General features: G+C 34.7%; 1 protein-coding gene across 8 annotated transcripts in view; it reads left to right on the top strand.

Annotated features, from left to right (window-relative positions):
• Positions 1 to 18,765, top strand: part of LOC123546415 (cGMP-specific 3',5'-cyclic phosphodiesterase-like) — a 128,715-nt gene that overhangs the window by 93,308 nt on the left and 16,642 nt on the right. For 7 of the 8 annotated variants that reach the window (XR_008372310.1, XM_053550765.1, XM_053550764.1 and 4 more), the window contains 7 exons: positions 1,814 to 1,957; positions 5,200 to 5,346; positions 5,732 to 5,878; positions 12,470 to 12,577; positions 14,048 to 14,157; positions 15,424 to 15,511; positions 15,703 to 15,803. Coding sequence is in view for 7 of the 8 variants with exons in the window: in XM_053550765.1 (XP_053406740.1) it covers positions 1,814 to 1,957; positions 5,200 to 5,346; positions 5,732 to 5,878; positions 12,470 to 12,577; positions 14,048 to 14,157; positions 15,424 to 15,511; positions 15,703 to 15,803 (845 nt within the window). In the remaining variant the exon portion in view is untranslated. The remainder of the gene's footprint in view (positions 1 to 1,813; positions 1,958 to 5,199; positions 5,347 to 5,731; positions 5,879 to 12,469; positions 12,578 to 14,047; positions 14,158 to 15,423; positions 15,512 to 15,702; positions 15,804 to 18,765) is intronic. The other variant, XM_053550762.1, reaches the window with a different exon arrangement.

Consider the following 18,765-nt stretch of genomic DNA (forward strand, 5'->3'; position numbering starts at 1 on the left):
ACCAAACAGATTTGCTTCAAAGTTAGAATAGTTGTACCACATCATCACCCACATCATAGGACACAAGGGCCATAACTTTTGCACCAATATTTCAGAAATTATGCCCCCTTTTTACATATAATTTTATCTTATTGGTGGTGCTCTTTCGGTGTATCTTTGTTTTGATTAAATCTTAAATATATTCTTCCACATCATCATCCTCATCATATGGCACAAGGTCAGTAACTCTGGTGCAAATATTTCATGAATTATATCCCCTTTTACTTAGAATTTTAGCTTAATTTTGATGCTTTTTCACCATATCTCTGTTGTTACTAAATGGATTTAGTTAAATGTAAACTGGTTGTTCCACATCTTCACCCAGGGGTCCTGAAATATTTTCAGAGTCTACTTGTCCACGGACAAGTTGGGCCCACAAATCCACTTGTCCGTACCTAAGAAGAACTTGTCCGTACTTTTTAGTTTAAAAAGGAAAGGATCAGCATTATCATTACTAAATAAACAAATAATACAAACATACACTTCTGTTGACTTCTATTTTAACTTTTATAAAGTTTTTATGTTATGACTAGAACCATCCTTTTGAAAATATGTTATAACTAGCAAGCTATGTGACTAGAACATCCACTTGAAAATATGTTATGACAAGCAAGTTTAGTGAGTAGAGAATAATTAAGAACACTTGAACACATGCCATTGACAAAAATAATCTCAGTACATGTATGCATGCCTAGAATTTCTACCCTGGTCCCATTACATTCAATGAATACTGCACTGGTCTTTCAGGGGTCCTGAAATAAGCTGTCCGAGTTGTTAAATGTCAAAACAATCGACTCGAAAAATTAAGCCACAAATTTTGGCTACTAAACTTTTTTACATAGCGTCAATCTAGCTAATCGTTTTTCTGAAAATCAAAAATGAAAGTAGATAACGGGAATCCCCAGACTGGCACTCATTTTCAACTTCACGGTTTAATTTTCCAATAATGATCATTAAATGTAATAAACCAGTCCACGTGTCTATAAATGGCTGCATACATTTTTGTTTTGATAAATTTAAGGGTCATAAATGATCACAAATAGATTAGATATTGCCTTTAGGCATGCGGAAATAACAGATGTCGCCGATTAGTTTCATTTTCATAAAATATTTACCACGGAAATTTTACTTGTCCCCGGACAAGCCAGCTTCTAAAAACTGCTTGTCCGGACCGAGGAATCCATGAATCGGACAGCTTATTTCAGGACCCCTGCACCCATTTAATATAACACAAGGTCCATTATGCTGTGCCCGCTTTTTACTAATTACGAATTTCAGGTTCAAGTTGTGATGACCTTTTGCTCTGTCTCAGTTATTACTTAATAGATTTCATTCAAAATGAAAATAGCTGTTCCCCATTATTAGTTACATGATATGACACATGGTGTATTATTTTTGCAGGATTTCCATGAATTAGTCCGTTTTATTCTTATTTAATATTTTTATACACTTTATCTCTATTATTACTAAATCTGTTTGACACAATCTTAAGCTGTTTCCCAATATCTGCATCCACATTTGAGTTATTAAAAGCTCTTATTCATCTTTGGATCATTAGGTGTGATTAGATGTGATCTCAGTGATTTGATTGTGTCCATGGTAACTATTGTGCTGGGCAGAGGCAAGTGTAAGGTTGCTTAAAATATGCTAATGCTTAATTTACTCCAAGATGTGGGATTTGTAGTTGATGTTGTCATGGAGCAGGTCCCTGGAGCCTAAGTGGGATTAATTCTAGTTTAAATTGGGTTTTGTTTTGTATGTGTTTGTTTTTCAGTTTGTGGATGAGGATGGTTTCACTACAAGGAGTATGCTCTGTATGCCAGTCTACAACAGTGAGAGAAAGATTACTGCAGTTACTCTGCTCATTAACAAACAAAATGGATCTCCTTTCAATGAAAGTGATGCAAATATTATAGAGGTAAAGCATTTGCTTAGAACAACTTTTACCCAGTTGACCAATGTTTCATTATACCCCCCTCACCCCCCACCCCCCACTTTGAAGGAGGGGTATATTGTTTTGCAGATGTTGGTCCATCGGTTTGTATGTAGACCAATAGGTTTCCGGATGATAACTCAAGAGTTTGGGCCTAAGATCATGAAAGTTGATGGGGAGGTTAGTCATCACCAGCAGATGCAGATGACCCCTATTGATTTTGAGATCAGTAGGTCATAGGTCAAGGTCACTTTGACCTGGAACAGTTAAACCATTTCTGAATGATAACTCAAAAGGGCCTAGGCCTAGGATCATGAAAGTTGATAGGGAGGTTGATCATGACCAGCAGGTGACCCCTATTGATTTTGAGATCAGTAGTCAAAGGTCAAGGTCACAGTGACCAGGAACAGTTAAACGGTTTACGGATAATAACTCAAGAACGCTTGGGCTTAGGATCATGAAAGTTCATAGGGAGGTTGATGATGATCAGCAGATTACCCTAATGATTTTAAGGTCTGTAGGCCAAAGGTCAAGGTCACAGTGACCCGGAACAGTTAAACGGTTTCCGGACAATAACTGGTGTACGCTTCCGCCTAGGATCACCACACTGAATAGGAAGGTTGATCATCACCAGCAGATGACCCCTATTGATTATGAGGTCAGTAGGTCAAAGGTCAAGGTCACAGTGACCTGGAACAGTTAAACTGTTTCCAAACAAGAACTTGAGAATGCTTGGGCCTATGATCACGAAACTTAATACTAGGGAGGTTGATCATCACCAGCAGATGAGCCCTATTTATTTTGAGATCAGTAGGTCAAAGGTCAAGGTTACCTTGACCCAGAACAATAGAATTTTTTTGCCAAATAGCTAGAGAATACTTTGGTCTAAAATCACATTTGAGGTGTATGTACATTGCTTTCCTTTTTAATTTTGAGTTTATAAATACTGTAGAATGGTAACTAAACCCAAGTAGGAAAAAGATTGGAGCATAGATCTGTGTTGTATTGATCCTTACTAGTGCACATAGAATGTTGATTCTAATTTTTGATGCATTCTGAAATTCTGAAATAAAAGTATGGCTGTTTATGATCTTCTGAAATGGAAACACTTCTTGCTACAAAGACTGCTATTTTCTTTCCTATGATAATTTTTTTGACAACTGACCTCTCCATAACAAAGTATTCTGTCATGGACTGCCTGAACAGTCTACTACAATTTCATGAAAATGGTCCAATTTTATTTTCATGTATCTCTTAAAGTCAGGTGTTTTTCTTGTAAAATTTAATTTTAATGTAAAATTATATTTATGTTAATTACTTTTGCACTCCAAGAGACTGGATAAACTTCAGCCAATGTGACCACAGGCAACCTTTGTACAACACACATTTTTGAGCTAAAATTGCAAAGCAGAAGCTGCCCTGTAAAATTGTTTTGAAGGCTTATCTTTCAACAAATTTATCAAAACTTTGTAGGAATGATCAGTACCAGTGTTCTAAAACAACATTTCTCTTGTAATGATAGCAAAAAGACTCCTAACATTATCTTATAATCTTCCAATATATGGAGAGATAATGTTGATATAGTCCTTTCTGTCCATCAGTTACAAAGGTTTGTCTGCATTAATTCTCTGATGTTACTGGTAGGAATTTATCAAAACTTTGTAGAAATATTTATTGCCATACCAGTTTTGTGTTTCTTTGGCAATTTCTGGTTTATTGCTTTTTAGCACAGTAATGGCCCATTAAAGACCATTTTTGTCTTGACTACTTCTCCTATACTACTGATTATAGGATTTGAATGAAACTATAGTATCGACTAGCACAGTTGAAACTCGGTTGCACTCAGTCTGCAAATTAAATGAAGCAGTATTGATAGATATGCCCTTAATTTGAAGCTATTTCTAATTTAGGAAACATTGAGGTTGATGAGTGTCTCTGACAGGAGATATCCAGCTCTGTCTGCCCTCTATCCTCTTAACATCTTAAATTTGCCCATAATTTAAAACTTGATTGGCAGATTGACTGTAACTGAGAGGAAAAAAGCAGACTGTGGACGCAGAATGCAGCCAGAATGACACGTTCAGAGGCTTTCCTTGTCATCAGTAGTATCTGAATGTAAATGTGAGATGAACTTCAGACATCCAACATTGGCTTTCTAGGAGGATTGGATAGTTTAAATTATTGCTTGACAGGAGTAGCATGGATTGAGATATGAATTTAATCATTGAAACTTGTGGATGGGTTTTACGAATAGATAGTCATCGGCAATTTAAGAATAATTTAAGAATTTTGTTTAAAAACAAGGGAATCTCTTCAGTTGATAATTGGACTTGAATGTGGGAATTTTTACTGTTTCTGTATTTGGTGCTTGATAACAAGAATGTTGACAGATCAGTATAGTCCATTTTGTGTCCCGAGTACTTTGTTTTTTCTCTGAAAATGGCCCAATATTTTGTCAGGCAAGTATAAAAAAGTTCCATTGTCCTGACATCTTTATTAAGGCTTGACGTAGACGGCCTTACACAGATACAGTGCATTATAGCACAAGATATTTGTTACTTTGGAGTTTAATACTGCAGTTACAAACAAGTGAAGAAACTTTCCAATGTTGTTCAAATGTATATTCATTGACAGCTGTCTTCCTTGGTACGAAAGCTCTGATATAGTGACTTTTACTAAAAATATCTATATGGTAGAGAGAAGTTATGAACATTTTGCGAATAAAATATCTCTAGATACTCAGAATGTCTCAGGAAAGATATAAATATGAGTTTCTATAAAACGTGTCTTCAGAAAGACATAAAATTTTAGCAAATATGTGATATTCTTTGAAAACAATAAAAATGTCTTGGGCTATTGACAGTATGGGCAAGCTGTTACGTTAAGTCTCATAAAAGACACTGTCAGCTAAATGAAAAGTTTTTCAGTTGAAATGAGAAATATACTTAAAGAAAAACAGACTCTCTGGTCACAGTTTGGAAAAACAACAGTGTGTACTAGAGATGTTTGTCATGGATATGAATTCCTAGTCTTACACAATACTGCTACTTGTTATTCAATAAAAAATTGGCATCAGTAAATTTTAGCTTCATAATAGTACATTAGAAATACAATGCAAAAATTAAGATATTTGGGTAGAACAAGTGCCTGGAAGATTGTTTAGAATATTGATTCTGGATGGCAGACATTTACAGATCACTGAACTTAAGAATTTTTTCTTTTTCTAGGCATTTTCAATTTTCACTGGTCTTGGGATCCACAACTGTCAGATGTATGAGAATGCGTGTAGATTGATGGCAAAACAGACAGTAGCCCTGGAAGTGCTGTCATTTCATGCTACTGCTGGTCAGGAAGAAACAGAACGCCTTGCTGTAGTGTGTCACGTTTCCTTATATTCATTATGTTTTTACCAGAAATAATTACAAGTTAATTCATTAATGCCTACATATTATTTCTTAAATGTGTATATTGCATAAAAGAAATCTATTCAAACATGCAGTCAGCTTTTGACAGCTTTGCACAGGCTGTTGACCAGTCCTAAATATTTTTCCAACTCTTCCTTTATTTTCCTTATTTTCACACAGCAGTGCTTATTTCTAAAATTCAACTACTAATGCTATGAAACCAGTTCTCAGCCATGCAACTTTTAAATGTATAATGTAATTCATTGGAAAAGTAAAATGGAGTTATATTGGAAGCATGCATGACATTGTATCAATTGCAGTGGTGTTTTGGATTTTACTATGCTCTCTGTTTCAGAAAAGTAATATACGTAATGGGGACGAGCTTAAATTGTACACATACGAGTTCAACGATCTTGTTCTGTCTGACGATGAAACCTTGCAAAGCGTGATCTGCATGTTTAAGGAGTCAGGACTTGTACAGAAATTTAAAATTCCTATGGATGTAAGTACATAAATGTCACCATTTCTATTAAATATACTGAATTAGTTTTTATATTGATATTGAACAGAAAAGCTAAGCTCTGTATCCTAGTAGAACTCTGATTAAAATGACAGCAGATAGAAAAAAAAAATCTTATCTATAACTGGATTTCAAAATGAATTCCCAAATATGAATTTCATATACTGGTGATTATTTACAGAAAAAGCAAAAAACTTGGTTGTAGGAAAAATCTGGCCCTGTAGGTACATCTGGAGGTGGATTTAATGTTAATTTTCTTTTTTAATCCACTTAACCTTCAACTAATACACATTCTAATACACATTGTGTGTGGACACAAACTGAAATAAAAAGAAACAAATCCGTTAAAAATTAAAACACATTTAAATGGTAGTCTGAACAGAGTATTAATGTTTGCCTTTTTAGCCCACCATCATCAGATGGTGGGCTATTCAAATCACTCTGCATCCGTGGTCCGTCGTCCTTCCATCTGTCCTTCCGTCCGTTAACAATTTCTCGTTATCGCATCTCCTCAGAAACTACTGGGGGGATTTTGACCAAACTTTGTCAGAATGATGTATTGGTACCCTAGTTGTGTCCCCCTGAAAATCAGACTGGTTCAACAATTTTTTAGTGAGCTATGGCCCTTTGTTTATTTCTATAATTTACATAGATTTATATAGGGAAAAACTTTGAAAATCTTCTTGTCCAAAACCACAGAGCCTAGGGCTTTGATATTTGGTATGAAGCATCATCTAGTGGTCTTCTACCAAGCTGATTCAAATTATTGCCCTGGGTCTAATATAGCCCTGCCCCAGGGGTCACATGGTTTATGTAGACTTTATATATAATATAGGGAAAAACTTTGAAAAACCTCTTGTCCAAAACCACAGGGCCTAGGGCTTTGATATTTTGTATGTGACATCATCTAGTGGTCTTCTACTAAGATTGTTCAAATTATCCACCTAGGGTCAAATATGGCCCAGTGCCGGTGGTCACATGGTTTACATAGACTTATATAGGGAAAAACTTTGAAAATCTTCTTGCCCAAACCACAAAGCCTAGGGCTTTGATATTTGTAATTTGTTCAAATTACCCCCTAGGGTCAAATATGGCCCCGCCCTGGGGGTCACATGGTTCATATAGACTTATATAGAGAAAAACTTTAAAAATCTTCTTGTCAATAACCTACAACATTCAAATTTAGACCACATGTGTGGTTTTGAGTGGCAAAATGAACTTGACATGAGTTGACCTTGATTTTGACCTAGTGACCTACTTTCACATTTCTGTAGCTACAGCCTTCAAATTTGGACCACATGCATAGTTTTGTGCACCAAAGAAAACTTTGACCTTGACATTGACCTAGTGACCTACTTTCACATTTTTGAATGTACAGGCTTCAAATTTGGACAACATGCATAGTTTCTTGTTCCGAAATGATATTTGACCTTGATTTTGACCTATTGACCTACTTTCACATTTCTCAAGCTACAGCCTTCAAATTTGGACCACATGCATAGTTTTGTGTACCGAAACAAACTTTGACATTGACCTAGTGACCTACTTTCACACTTTTGAAGGTATAGGCTTCAAATTTGGAGCACATGCATAGTTCTGTGTTCCAAAATAAAATTTGACCTTGATTTTGACCTAGTGACCTACTTTCACATTTCTAAAGCTACAGCCTTCAAATTTGGACCACTTGCATAGTTTTGTGTACCGAAATGAACTTTGACCTTAAGATTGACCTAGTGACCTACTTCCACATTTCTGTAGCTACAGGCTTCAAATTTAGACCACATGCAAAGGATTGTGTACCGAAACAAACTTTGACCTTGACATTGACCTAGTGACCTACTTTCACATTTTTGAAGGTACAGGCTTCAGATTTGGACCACATGCATAGATTTGTGTTCCGAAGTGAAATTTGACCATGATTTTGACCTAGTGACCTACTTTCACATTTCTCAAGTTACAGCCTTCAAATTTGGACCACTTGCATAGTTTTGTGTACCGAAATAAACTTTGACCTTAGGATTGACCTAGTGACCTACTTTCAAATTTCTCAAACTACAGCCTTAAAACTTGATGCACATGCATAGTTTTGTGTACAAAGAACTTTGTCCTTGAAATTGATCTAGTTACCTTCTTTTACATTTCTCAAGCTACAGCTTTCAAATTTGGACCACATGCATGGACCACATGCACAGTGTTGTGTACGGAAATGAAATTTGACCTTGAGCTAGTCAGTAAGTCTTGAAATTTGGAACACTCAAAAATGGCACATTGGTGGGTGCCAAGATCACTCTGTGATCTTTTGTTCATATGTGCATTATACCCCTCAGAGACATCATTTATACGGTGTTTGTATGTGTTTTACATGAAAAGTAGATGTATGTGAATTATATATAAAATATAAGCCTGAAAATTTAAAAAAGTTAAACATATAATCCACACATAATTGACTAACATATTGCACTGCATGTGTCACACTGATTTATTTGTAAACCACATATATGTCACAAATACAAAGTATTGTCAATATAAGTCCCCTATTGTTGCTTATTTGTCCCATAGAAGTCACCTGGGATGTCACAAAACTGCTTTTCTCATTATGAAATATTGTCAATTTCATACTAAAGTGTTCCACCTGAAAATTGAAAAGACAGGAAATAAATTTGAAAGACTAAATTTCCTGTCTCTGTTACCTGTACGAAAACTTCCGCACAGAAAAATCTGAGAAAATCGCCTAAGTTCTAAGGCGGATTCCGCTTACATTGCAATTCAGGTTAATTTAACACAGATTCTGCCTATAAGCAGGAATACGTAGGGATATTTGCATATTTTCTAAGGCGGAAACCTGGTTAAAAAATCCGCCTGGCCAGTATTTAGCGGGGAAAAAATACGCTTCAAATTCTTTCTAGAGAATACACCTTAATAAATTTTTAATAGGAAAAAGTCTGCCATTTGGTTAATGGAAGAATCTAAAAAAATACAAAGTAAAATGCTACATGTGCATATCAAAATTTCATAGTCTTAATTTATAGATTTAACTGTAATTCTGAAATTCATTTTTATAATTATTTAAGAAAAATATGTATTTTTGACTGTTAAAATAAGAAGCATAGAAATCAAGTACTGACCAAAACATTTACATGTACAAGAATTAAACAATATGTCTGCATTTGATCAGAATTATATTAATCAAATAAATGGAAAAAATATTAATATATATATATATATTTTACTGTTGATTTACATGTATATATAAAGGCTATTACATGTGCTGTAACTGATACAGTGGAACCTGTCTAATCCGAACATGCTCGGACCAGAAAAAAAGTTTGGATTAGAGGGGTTTTCGGATTAGAAAGGTTTCTATTTTAGAACGAAAAATTATGCTATCTGTTACACATGATGTGTGGATTCATTTTTTTGTGTGAAAAGACTAATAAAAAAATAATTGAATTATAAGCAACATGTAGATTAAATGCTTTGGTGTAATGTAAATTTCTAGAGTCGTTGACTTCAAACCATTTGCCCCTCATCGATGTGGGTTCGAAACCTCATTTGGGGCGTAGAATTCTTCACGTGAGGAAGCCATCCAGCTGGCTTACGGAAGGTCGGTGGTTCTACCCAGGTGCCCGCTCGTGATGAAATAGTGCACGGAGGGGCACCTGGGGTCTTCCTCCACCATTAAAGCTGGAAAGTCGCCATATGACCTAAAATTGTGTCGGTGCGACGTTAAACCCAACAAAATAAATAAATAAATAATGTAAATTTCATGTTAATTCAGCTTCTCAATATCACTTGTAAACATTTTTTAACCACTCCTACATTTGCAGAAGGTAGCAAAAAGGAGAATAATTTACTTGTCCTGTTATTGTAATGATCTGATTTAATACTACTTTCAGTGAATCAATTTGCTGCTTTAACCTTTAGCCAGCTGGCTGCAAGTAATTCTGCATTTTCAACCAGTGCAGACCAAGATCAGCCTACACATCCGTGCAGTCTGATCATGGTCTGCAATGTTTGCTGTTCAGTCAGTAAATTTTCATTGAACATCCCTTTAGATAATAAATGGTATTGCTCAAATTGAATGATGGACCAGTCCATTTTAGAAATTTAGCAGGGTAAAGGTTAAATGAACAAATTGCACAAAGATCTATTACATGAGCAATACTTTTTGCATGTATGTCTATTCTTACACATTTCTGTTCCAACAAACAACTTGAACTTGCTTCTTCCACACCTGTGCTAATTTCATGCATCTAAATCTGACTTGACTTTTGATTACAAGTGTTGGGGCCTATTGTCGTTGACACCTTTATAAAGAGTGATAGTTAGAATTGTAAATAGACTGAAAAATGTCAAAAGTGAGCAAAAAGATTTGCATCAGAGACATTGACTAAGGTTAGGATTAGAAGGGTAGATTTTAATGTAATTAGATATAAAAATCTCAAAAGTTTGTTCGGTTTTTGGAGTAGAGAGGTTTCGGATTACAAGGGTATTTTTACAAAAGAGAATGAATAAGAAAAAATGGGACCAAATAAATCGTTCAGTTTAGAGAGGTTTTCGGATTAGAGGGGTTCCGATTAGGGAGGTTCCACTGTACCATGCTCTTCACATAAATCTGCTGTGCTCCACATGGTCCAGAATTTCAAACTATACAAGAACCATAATTTTTCCGCCAAAACTTGTGCTGTTTTATTCACAAATCATGAAATTAATTAAGTCAGCCTAACTTTTCCGCTTAAGCCCTTGGGCGGAATACTGGTAAACTTGGAAGGATTCATGTTTGTCTTATTTTAGCAGGAAAATCTTTGTTAAACAGATTTTTTAGGTGGTTTTCTGCTTAAAGGCAGTTTCTGGTTAAGATTTTCGTATGAGAAACTTTCACTGCTGTCAATTAATGAAGATGCACATACTCACTAAGAAGAACCAAGCTATATATTGATAAACAAACTAGTGACCCAAGAGTAGCTTATCATACTTTGTGTCCACACAGTGATATTTTTTGTGTTATTCTTACAGTCGAAAAAAGGCTGTTTGCCCTTGCCAAAATAGATATAAAGGTATGAAGGTAATATTTTACCCTTAGAATTTAAAGAAAACATTTCATTATAAATGCATAGTGACTAATTTTTACAAAAGTCAGTGTTTTAGTCCACAGAAGGGGACTATAGGATTGTCTTCCATTCGTCTGTCCGTGCAAACATTTGGATACTTCGTTGGCTGTAGAAGCAATAGGCAACTGTAATTTTTCTTTGATATCGTTAATTCCATAGCTCTTATGTGGCTGTTTTTTCTCTTACGTGGCTAAAAGAACAATAGAGAGAACAAAAGGGTAGCCACATAAGTATCTGTTTGTAAAGGCATCCATCTGTGCATCTGTCTGTCTGTCAGCAAACCTGGATCCTGCAATTGCTTAAAAAGTATTCAAGCTAGGTTCATAAAACTTGTTATGTTAATAGAGGACAGTATGTAGATTATGCACGTACATGACTTACGTTTGTAGGTTAAAGGTCTAGGTCACTATTTAAGGTCAAGTAAAAATTGTTTCCGCTCCTGAACTATTATATGCAATGATGAATTATCTACACACAAATGTTCCTCATGATGAGACATTAATTGTTAGCACATGATCTATGCTTGTCGGTTAAAGGTCAAGATCACTTTTCAAGGTCAAGTAAGAATTTGTTTCCACTCCATAACTTTTATATGCATTAAACGATTTAAATCACTGCTGCTTGATAGTAAGTTTCTGTTTGAATATATTCATAGTTATTGGTTATATTGCTTCTGAAAATCAATAGAGGATATTTGTTTGTTTCAGTGTAAGTCTGAAATATGTTTCACTGAGTGAACCATATGCAATATAGTGAAAATATAAATTGTGGTGTTCACCAGTAAAAATAATTTCAATCTCACACTGAAACAAACAATATATATTTTTCATTGTTTTTAACTAAACTTATACCCAGTGTAACATTGCGCATTGCATCATGACATGATAGTGTTGTTACCTCAGATATTTCTGTTGAAAATTTTTCCTACCAATGAAAAATAAAAATGATATTGTTTGAGGCAGTGAAAATATCAATTTTATTTCGCTGATATATTCCAGTATTTCACAGAAAATATATACCACTCTTAATATATTTTATTTTCATACCATTCGATGAAAAAAAAAACAAAAAAACGTATTCATGCAAAAAACTTGAATTTTTTGTTTATTATATGCAAATGATTAAAAACATCATTTGTTTACATCATCCGTGAAGATATTAAATATGAAAGTGTAGTTGTACTACAGTTAGATACAACTTGCAGTTCAATAATTTCAACATGTTGCGGTTTTATTTTCTAGCGTTTCAAACCATTTCACAAGTAATGTCCCTTTGCGGAAGGTTAAATGCTGTGCACTCGAACATAAACTGGTTAAAATGTACCTATGTTGCGATCATTTTAAATTCTATGTTTTCTATGATTTTTTTTCGTATCTGGAATGTGCAAACTAAAAATTACAATGTGATACAAGTGTACTACTTATAATGAAAGGCAGTAATGAGATTTTACTATTTATTTTAGGTGATTTGCAGATGGACTTGTAGCGTAAAGAAGAATTACCGCCCAGTAACATATCATAATTGGAGACATGCATTTAATGTCACACAGACTATGTTTACCATGCTTTTTGTAAGTTAATAATTTATAACCCTTTTGTTTTTCTGTTTTTCTTCTAATGCAAATGAAATTTGTAAATATCTTTACATGTAAGTGAACCAGAAGCCTATTATAACAAAAAGACTTGTATCAGCTTCACAATGAATTAATATCACCATGATTCCTACATATAGTAATCAGAATAAATTTTTATTATGCTTAACTTAATTTAAATTTTTTTACTTAATTGACAAGTACTTGCTATAAATGAGTCCAGCTTGGTATTCATACTCAACGAAATAAAAATTTGACCATTATTGGATTCATATGAAACTTTCGAAGTTATAATCTAAAGAAATAACATATGCATGCCACTTGTTATAAGAATCAAAATTGGCAGGAACAAAGATTTTGAAAATTATATTTTTGTGCATAAAATTTAAATGGATATAGATATCTTCAAACTTCAAAATTTTCTGCTACCTCTACAGGGATCTGTAGAATGATGTATAACTTCTGTCAGGATATTGCAAAATAAAGAAGATATTTATGAAAAACCTGTCTCTGATTATGTGGATTTAACAATAACTGTAAATACTCTGTAGATACAGTTGAATATCGTTACCTCGATATCGGTTAGCTCGATACTCCGGTTAGCACGATGTGTTTTAGTCGGTCCCGATGTTCCATATATTCTAATGTATTGATTTATCATTACCATCGTATGATTAGCTTGATATTGTTTAGCTCGATGAGATTTTCAGTCCGTCAACTTACCTGTAATGTTTACACCTGTTCGTCGATTATCAAGCGTGTCAAAAATTCATGTTATTTAAGTGTGAAAAGCACCTATTGTTCTACGGCATGTATAATATAATCAAGTTAGTGTGTTGTATTAATCTTAATCTAATTCAATGTTAGGAAGTTGCATTTATTCCAAAAATTAGTCTTATAAAACAGCGCGCATGCAGGCAGTTGTTTTCCAATATAACAACAAATTTGGATGAAATATTTTTCTGTAATTGCCGTTTAGGATTGAGTAACAATATGCGTATTACACAGGTAAAAATTTTATTTTCGTTATCGAACACAGTCAAAATGACTCAACTAGGAACATTACAGCTGCATTCAGACTTGTTTATGGAAGGAATAAAATGCTAAATATTACTGTTTACACGTATATTTTGAAAAATTCAAAACTTAAATGTGTGTATGTACTATTTAATTAAGATGATTTTTGTCAATAAAATTAAAATCATATTTACTTTTTATATTATTCCTTTCCCCTTTAAAACCCTCTGAAAAAAAGCATTGGATATAGTGACAGTATAGACGTCCGACACAAGTACAAAATTGTCCCAGAAAGTTGATATCGTTACGTCGAACTTTGGATACGTCGATGCAATTTTTACAGTCCCTTGAATATCGAGGTAACGGTATTCGACTGTAGTTAGAAGGAAAGTGTCAGTGATAAGTGATGGAAGTTTATTGTTACTGTTGTAGACAGGACAACTGATGCCAAAGTTCAGTGACTTGGAGACGTTGGCCATGTTAGTTGCCAGCTTATGTCATGATCTTGACCATAGAGGGACCAACAATGCATTTCAAGTCAAGTAAGCATAATTCTGTCTCAATTCAAACATCTGTACAAAAAACATTGTTCCATTAGTTATGTGCTAAAGTAAAGGAAACACTTCTTTGGCATACAACAACTTTTTAGTGAGTATTTGATACTAACAAATGGCAGATAGTCAGTAAAAAGGGACATAATCAATTTCGACTATGTATACATAAATAGTGGTGCTTATGTTTTTAAAGTAATTGCTGCATGTTGTGTAGCTTCTGCATTGTATAATGTTGTTTCAAACTTTCATTTACTGGATAAAAGTGCTTTACTTCATTGATGTGTAAGCATTTGTTGTATAAAGCAAAACATATTAAACCTTTAGAAAAACAATCTTTCTTGCATCTGTTTCTGTACTGTCCTTTTGATAGATTAGCACCCTTAACTTAAAAGTTGAAAATTGTACAAGTAGTAGTAAAAAATCAATCGCTTGAGATGACAAGGGAAAGAGCTTAATGCATGAGTTTCCTAGTAGTTTTGAATGATCCAAGCACAGTAAATATTTGGGAAATAATGAGGAACTACATAAACTTCTCAAGTTGACCACCTATACTTGAGTGAGTGGTGCTTCACAGTGCAGTCAAATTGCCTATGATACTATTATAACTTCCTTAAGGAGAATGTGAAAACAGTTATGTTACTTGTATTTTTCAACTTGAAAATTAATCAAATTTATAAGAAGATCCTCTTGAAAATATAATGCAAACCAAACAGAAAACTAGCACACTGGGATTGACTGAGTCTGGTCATGAAAGATACTGAAATATGCTGCCCAACAGATAAGGCTATCTTCTTTTGACTTTTCAGTTCTCTGCAACACCAGTAGTAGATATGCCATATTAAATTCTGTGCAATGACTTTACCTCGTTCCTTCTATTGTTTAGGCCATTGAGCAAAACTGTCCAATGTATTGACTCAAGGTCACACACTGAGATAAAAGATTGTGTTGGTAGATATGTGTGGGTAGTTTTCAGTCATGAAGGACAAGGTCATGCTCAGAGGTCAAATATCAAGTTCATGATTTATTTAGGTCTGTGCAGATTGTGCTTTCTAAGTAACACACAGTTCTGGGGAGACATATATTGTATGTGTAGAAAACATGTTTAGTTTTACATGTATTTAAAATGTAATTGTTTACATGAGAATTACTTTCATAACTGCTCCAAATACAGTTATCAGCAGTAAAAGTTAGCTGTATTTGAAATTTAAGTGCTGCCAGGTAACATTTACTAGATTATATTTCTATTTATTACAGAGTTGTATCACCTCTAGCAATGTTGTACAGCACATCTGTGATGGAACATCATCACTTTGATCACTGCATTATGATTCTTAATAGTGAGGTAATATGTTTTTGAAGTGCTTGTGGGTTATAATGTTAGTTTGCATTAGAGTTCTTAAAGTGTTTTAAATTGTTTTATATGTCTGTCTTTTTTCTAGTTCAATTGTATCATTTGTGAATATATCTTGGGCATAAAAACAATGCACATCATTTACACATAGAGGCATTAGCTGTGTTTTCACTTGATTTCAGGGGAACAACATTTTCCAATCTTTATCACCAGCAGAATATCGTCAGGTGATCAAACAATTAGAATTTTGTATATTGTCAACTGATCTGGCTTTGTACTTCAGGTAATTATGTCATTCCATGTAACAGTCAAGTTCACACATAGGCTTTGTTTTAACCACGTTTTCATGGTTTCAGAAACTGATCTGTGTGGACTATGTCAAGGACCAGTTTATTTAAAATCACTGTCATTTTTTATGCCTCAGATTAGACCTGAGAGACAAATTTATAGTGTTTAAACTGTCTGTCAATTTGTCATCCTGTCAATTTCTTACGTACTCAACTCCTACATATTTCATTCAACTGAGAACAAAATTATAGTGTTTAAACTGTCTGTCAATATGTCATCCTGTCAATTTCTTACTTACTCAACTCGTACATATTTCATTCAATAAAAAACTAGTATGCATTCATCAGCATGAAGTGGCATGGACATGTTTAGTTTCTGTTTGTTATTTTTTTAGTAATGGCCTTTTAGACTTTGAATATTACATTATTTTTGTTCCTATGATTGAAACCTTTGGAATATGATTGGGTTTTTGTCTGTCTTCTTCATTTATCATTCCATTACATTTGCAATTTGAGTCGTTCATAACTGCTGTCATTCATCATGGATTTTATATTATTGATATGTTTCTACGACTTTTGAAACCAGGTTGGGGGTGGGGGGGGGGGGGTTAACGTCGCACCGACACAATTTTAGGTCATATGGCGACTTTCCAGCTTTAATGGTGGAGGAAGACCCCAGGTGCCCCTCCGAGCACTATTTCATCACGAGCGGGCACCCGGGTAGAACCACCGACCTTCCATAAGCCAGCTGGATGGCTTCCTCACGTGAAGAATTCTACGCCCCAAATGAGGTTTCGAACCCACATCGATGAGGGGCAAATGGTTTGAAGTCAACGACACTAACCACTCGGCCACGGAGGCCCTGTCAATTTCTTACTTACTCAACTCCTACATATTTCAGTAATGGCCCCTTTTTAGACTTTGAAATATTACATTATTTTTGTTCCCTACTGATTGAAAACCAGTTTTGGGAACTATAGGATTGGGGTTTTTGGTCTGTCTGTCCATTTATCATTCCATTACATTCGCAATTTTGTGTCCAGTTCATAACTCTGACATTCATCAAGGGATTTTAATATTACTTGGCATAAATGTTTCCTAAAGACGACATGTTATGCACAAAACCCAGAGCCTTATCTTAAATTTCAAGGTCACACTTGGAGGTCAAAGGTCAACAGAACTTTTTTCCTCTCTGGTCTGTTACTCAACAATCCTTAATAAGTTTAAATAGTGCTGATGTTATATAGCCAGGGACATTACTAAGTTAGAGCTGATGTTATATAGCCAGAGACATTACTAAGTTAGAGCTGATGTTATATAGCCAGGGACATTACTAAGTTAGAGCTGTTGTTATATAGCCAGGGACATTACTAAGTATAGCCAGGGACATTACTAAGTTAGTGCTGATGTTATATAGCCAGGGACATTACTAAGTTAGAGCTGATGTTATATAGCCAGGGACATTACTAAGTTAGTGCTGATGTTATATAGCCAGGGACATTACTAAGTTAGTGCTGATGTTATATAGCCAGGGACATTGCTAAGTTAGAGCTGATGTTATATAGCCAGGGACATTGCTAAGTTAGAGCTGATGTTATATAGCCAGGGACATTGCTAAGTTAGAGCAGAGACATTACTAAGTTAGAGCTGATGTTATATAGCCAGGGACATTACTAAGTTAGAGCTGATGTTATATAGCCAGGGACATTGCTAAGTTAAGTTAGAGCTGATGTTATATAGCCAGGGACATTGCTAAGTTAGAGCTGATGTTATATAGCCAGCGACATTGCTAAGTTAGAGCTGATGTTATAACAGGACATTGCTAAGTTAGAGCAGAGACATTACTAAGTTAGTAGCTGATGTTATAGCCAGGGACATTACTAAGTTAGAGCTGATGTTATATAGCCGGGGACATTACTAAGTTAGAGCTTATGTTATATAGCCAGAGACATTGCTAAGTTAGAGCTGATGTTATATAGCCAGAGACATTGCTAAGTTAGAGCTGATGTTATATAGCCAGAGACATTGCTAAGTTAGAGCTGATGTTATATAGCCAGAGACATTGCTAAGTTAGAGCTGATGTTATACAGTCAGGAACATTGTAGGTTGAGACTGACTCTACATATTTTTGAAGGCAGGGACATTGAAAAGTTGCTGCTGATGTTAGTCTAGGACATTACTAAGTTAGAGCTGATGTTATATAGCCAGAGACATTACTAAGTTAGAGCTGATGTTATATAGCCAGAGACATTACTAAGTTAGAGCTGATGTTATATAGCCAGGGACATTACTAAGTTAGAGCTGATGTTATATAGTCAGGAATATTCATAAGTTAGGACTGACTCTACATATATATGTTTTGTAGCCAGGGACATTGAAAAGTTGCTGCTGATGTTAATCTAGGACATTAATAAGTTTAAATAGTGCTGATGTTATGTAGACAGGAATATTATAAATAAGAGCTGATGTTATATAGCCAGGGACATTACTAGAGATTACATTAAGAGCTGGTGGTATATAGTTGGGGACACTCATAAGTTAGAGCTGGTGTAATTAAGTCCGGGAGGGTGGTAAGTGAGAGATGATATTATGTAGTCAGTAACATTAGTATGTTGCAGCTCAGATGTTATATAGTAAGGGATGTTTTAAGTTAGAGCTGACGTTATATCTCAGAACATTAATATGTTAGAGCTGGGAGTATATAATCAGAGACACTGCATGTTAGAGCTGATGTTTTGTAGTCAGGGACATTGGTAAGTGAGAACTGATGCTAATTCTGTTACGTAGTTAGGGACATTGATATGGTGTTTTATAGTCAGGGACATTACTAAGTTAAAGTAGATAGCTATACATAAATGAAACCAAACAACATTTAAGTTAAATACTTTACCTTGTCGTCCATGTTAGCAACTTGAATCAGGTAATGTTTTGCCGTTTTAAGTAAGGTTCAAGGTACAG

Source organism: Mercenaria mercenaria, chromosome 9 (genome assembly GCF_021730395.1).
Source record: "Mercenaria mercenaria strain notata chromosome 9, MADL_Memer_1, whole genome shotgun sequence".
Classification (NCBI taxonomy): Eukaryota; Metazoa; Mollusca; class Bivalvia; order Venerida; family Veneridae; genus Mercenaria; species Mercenaria mercenaria.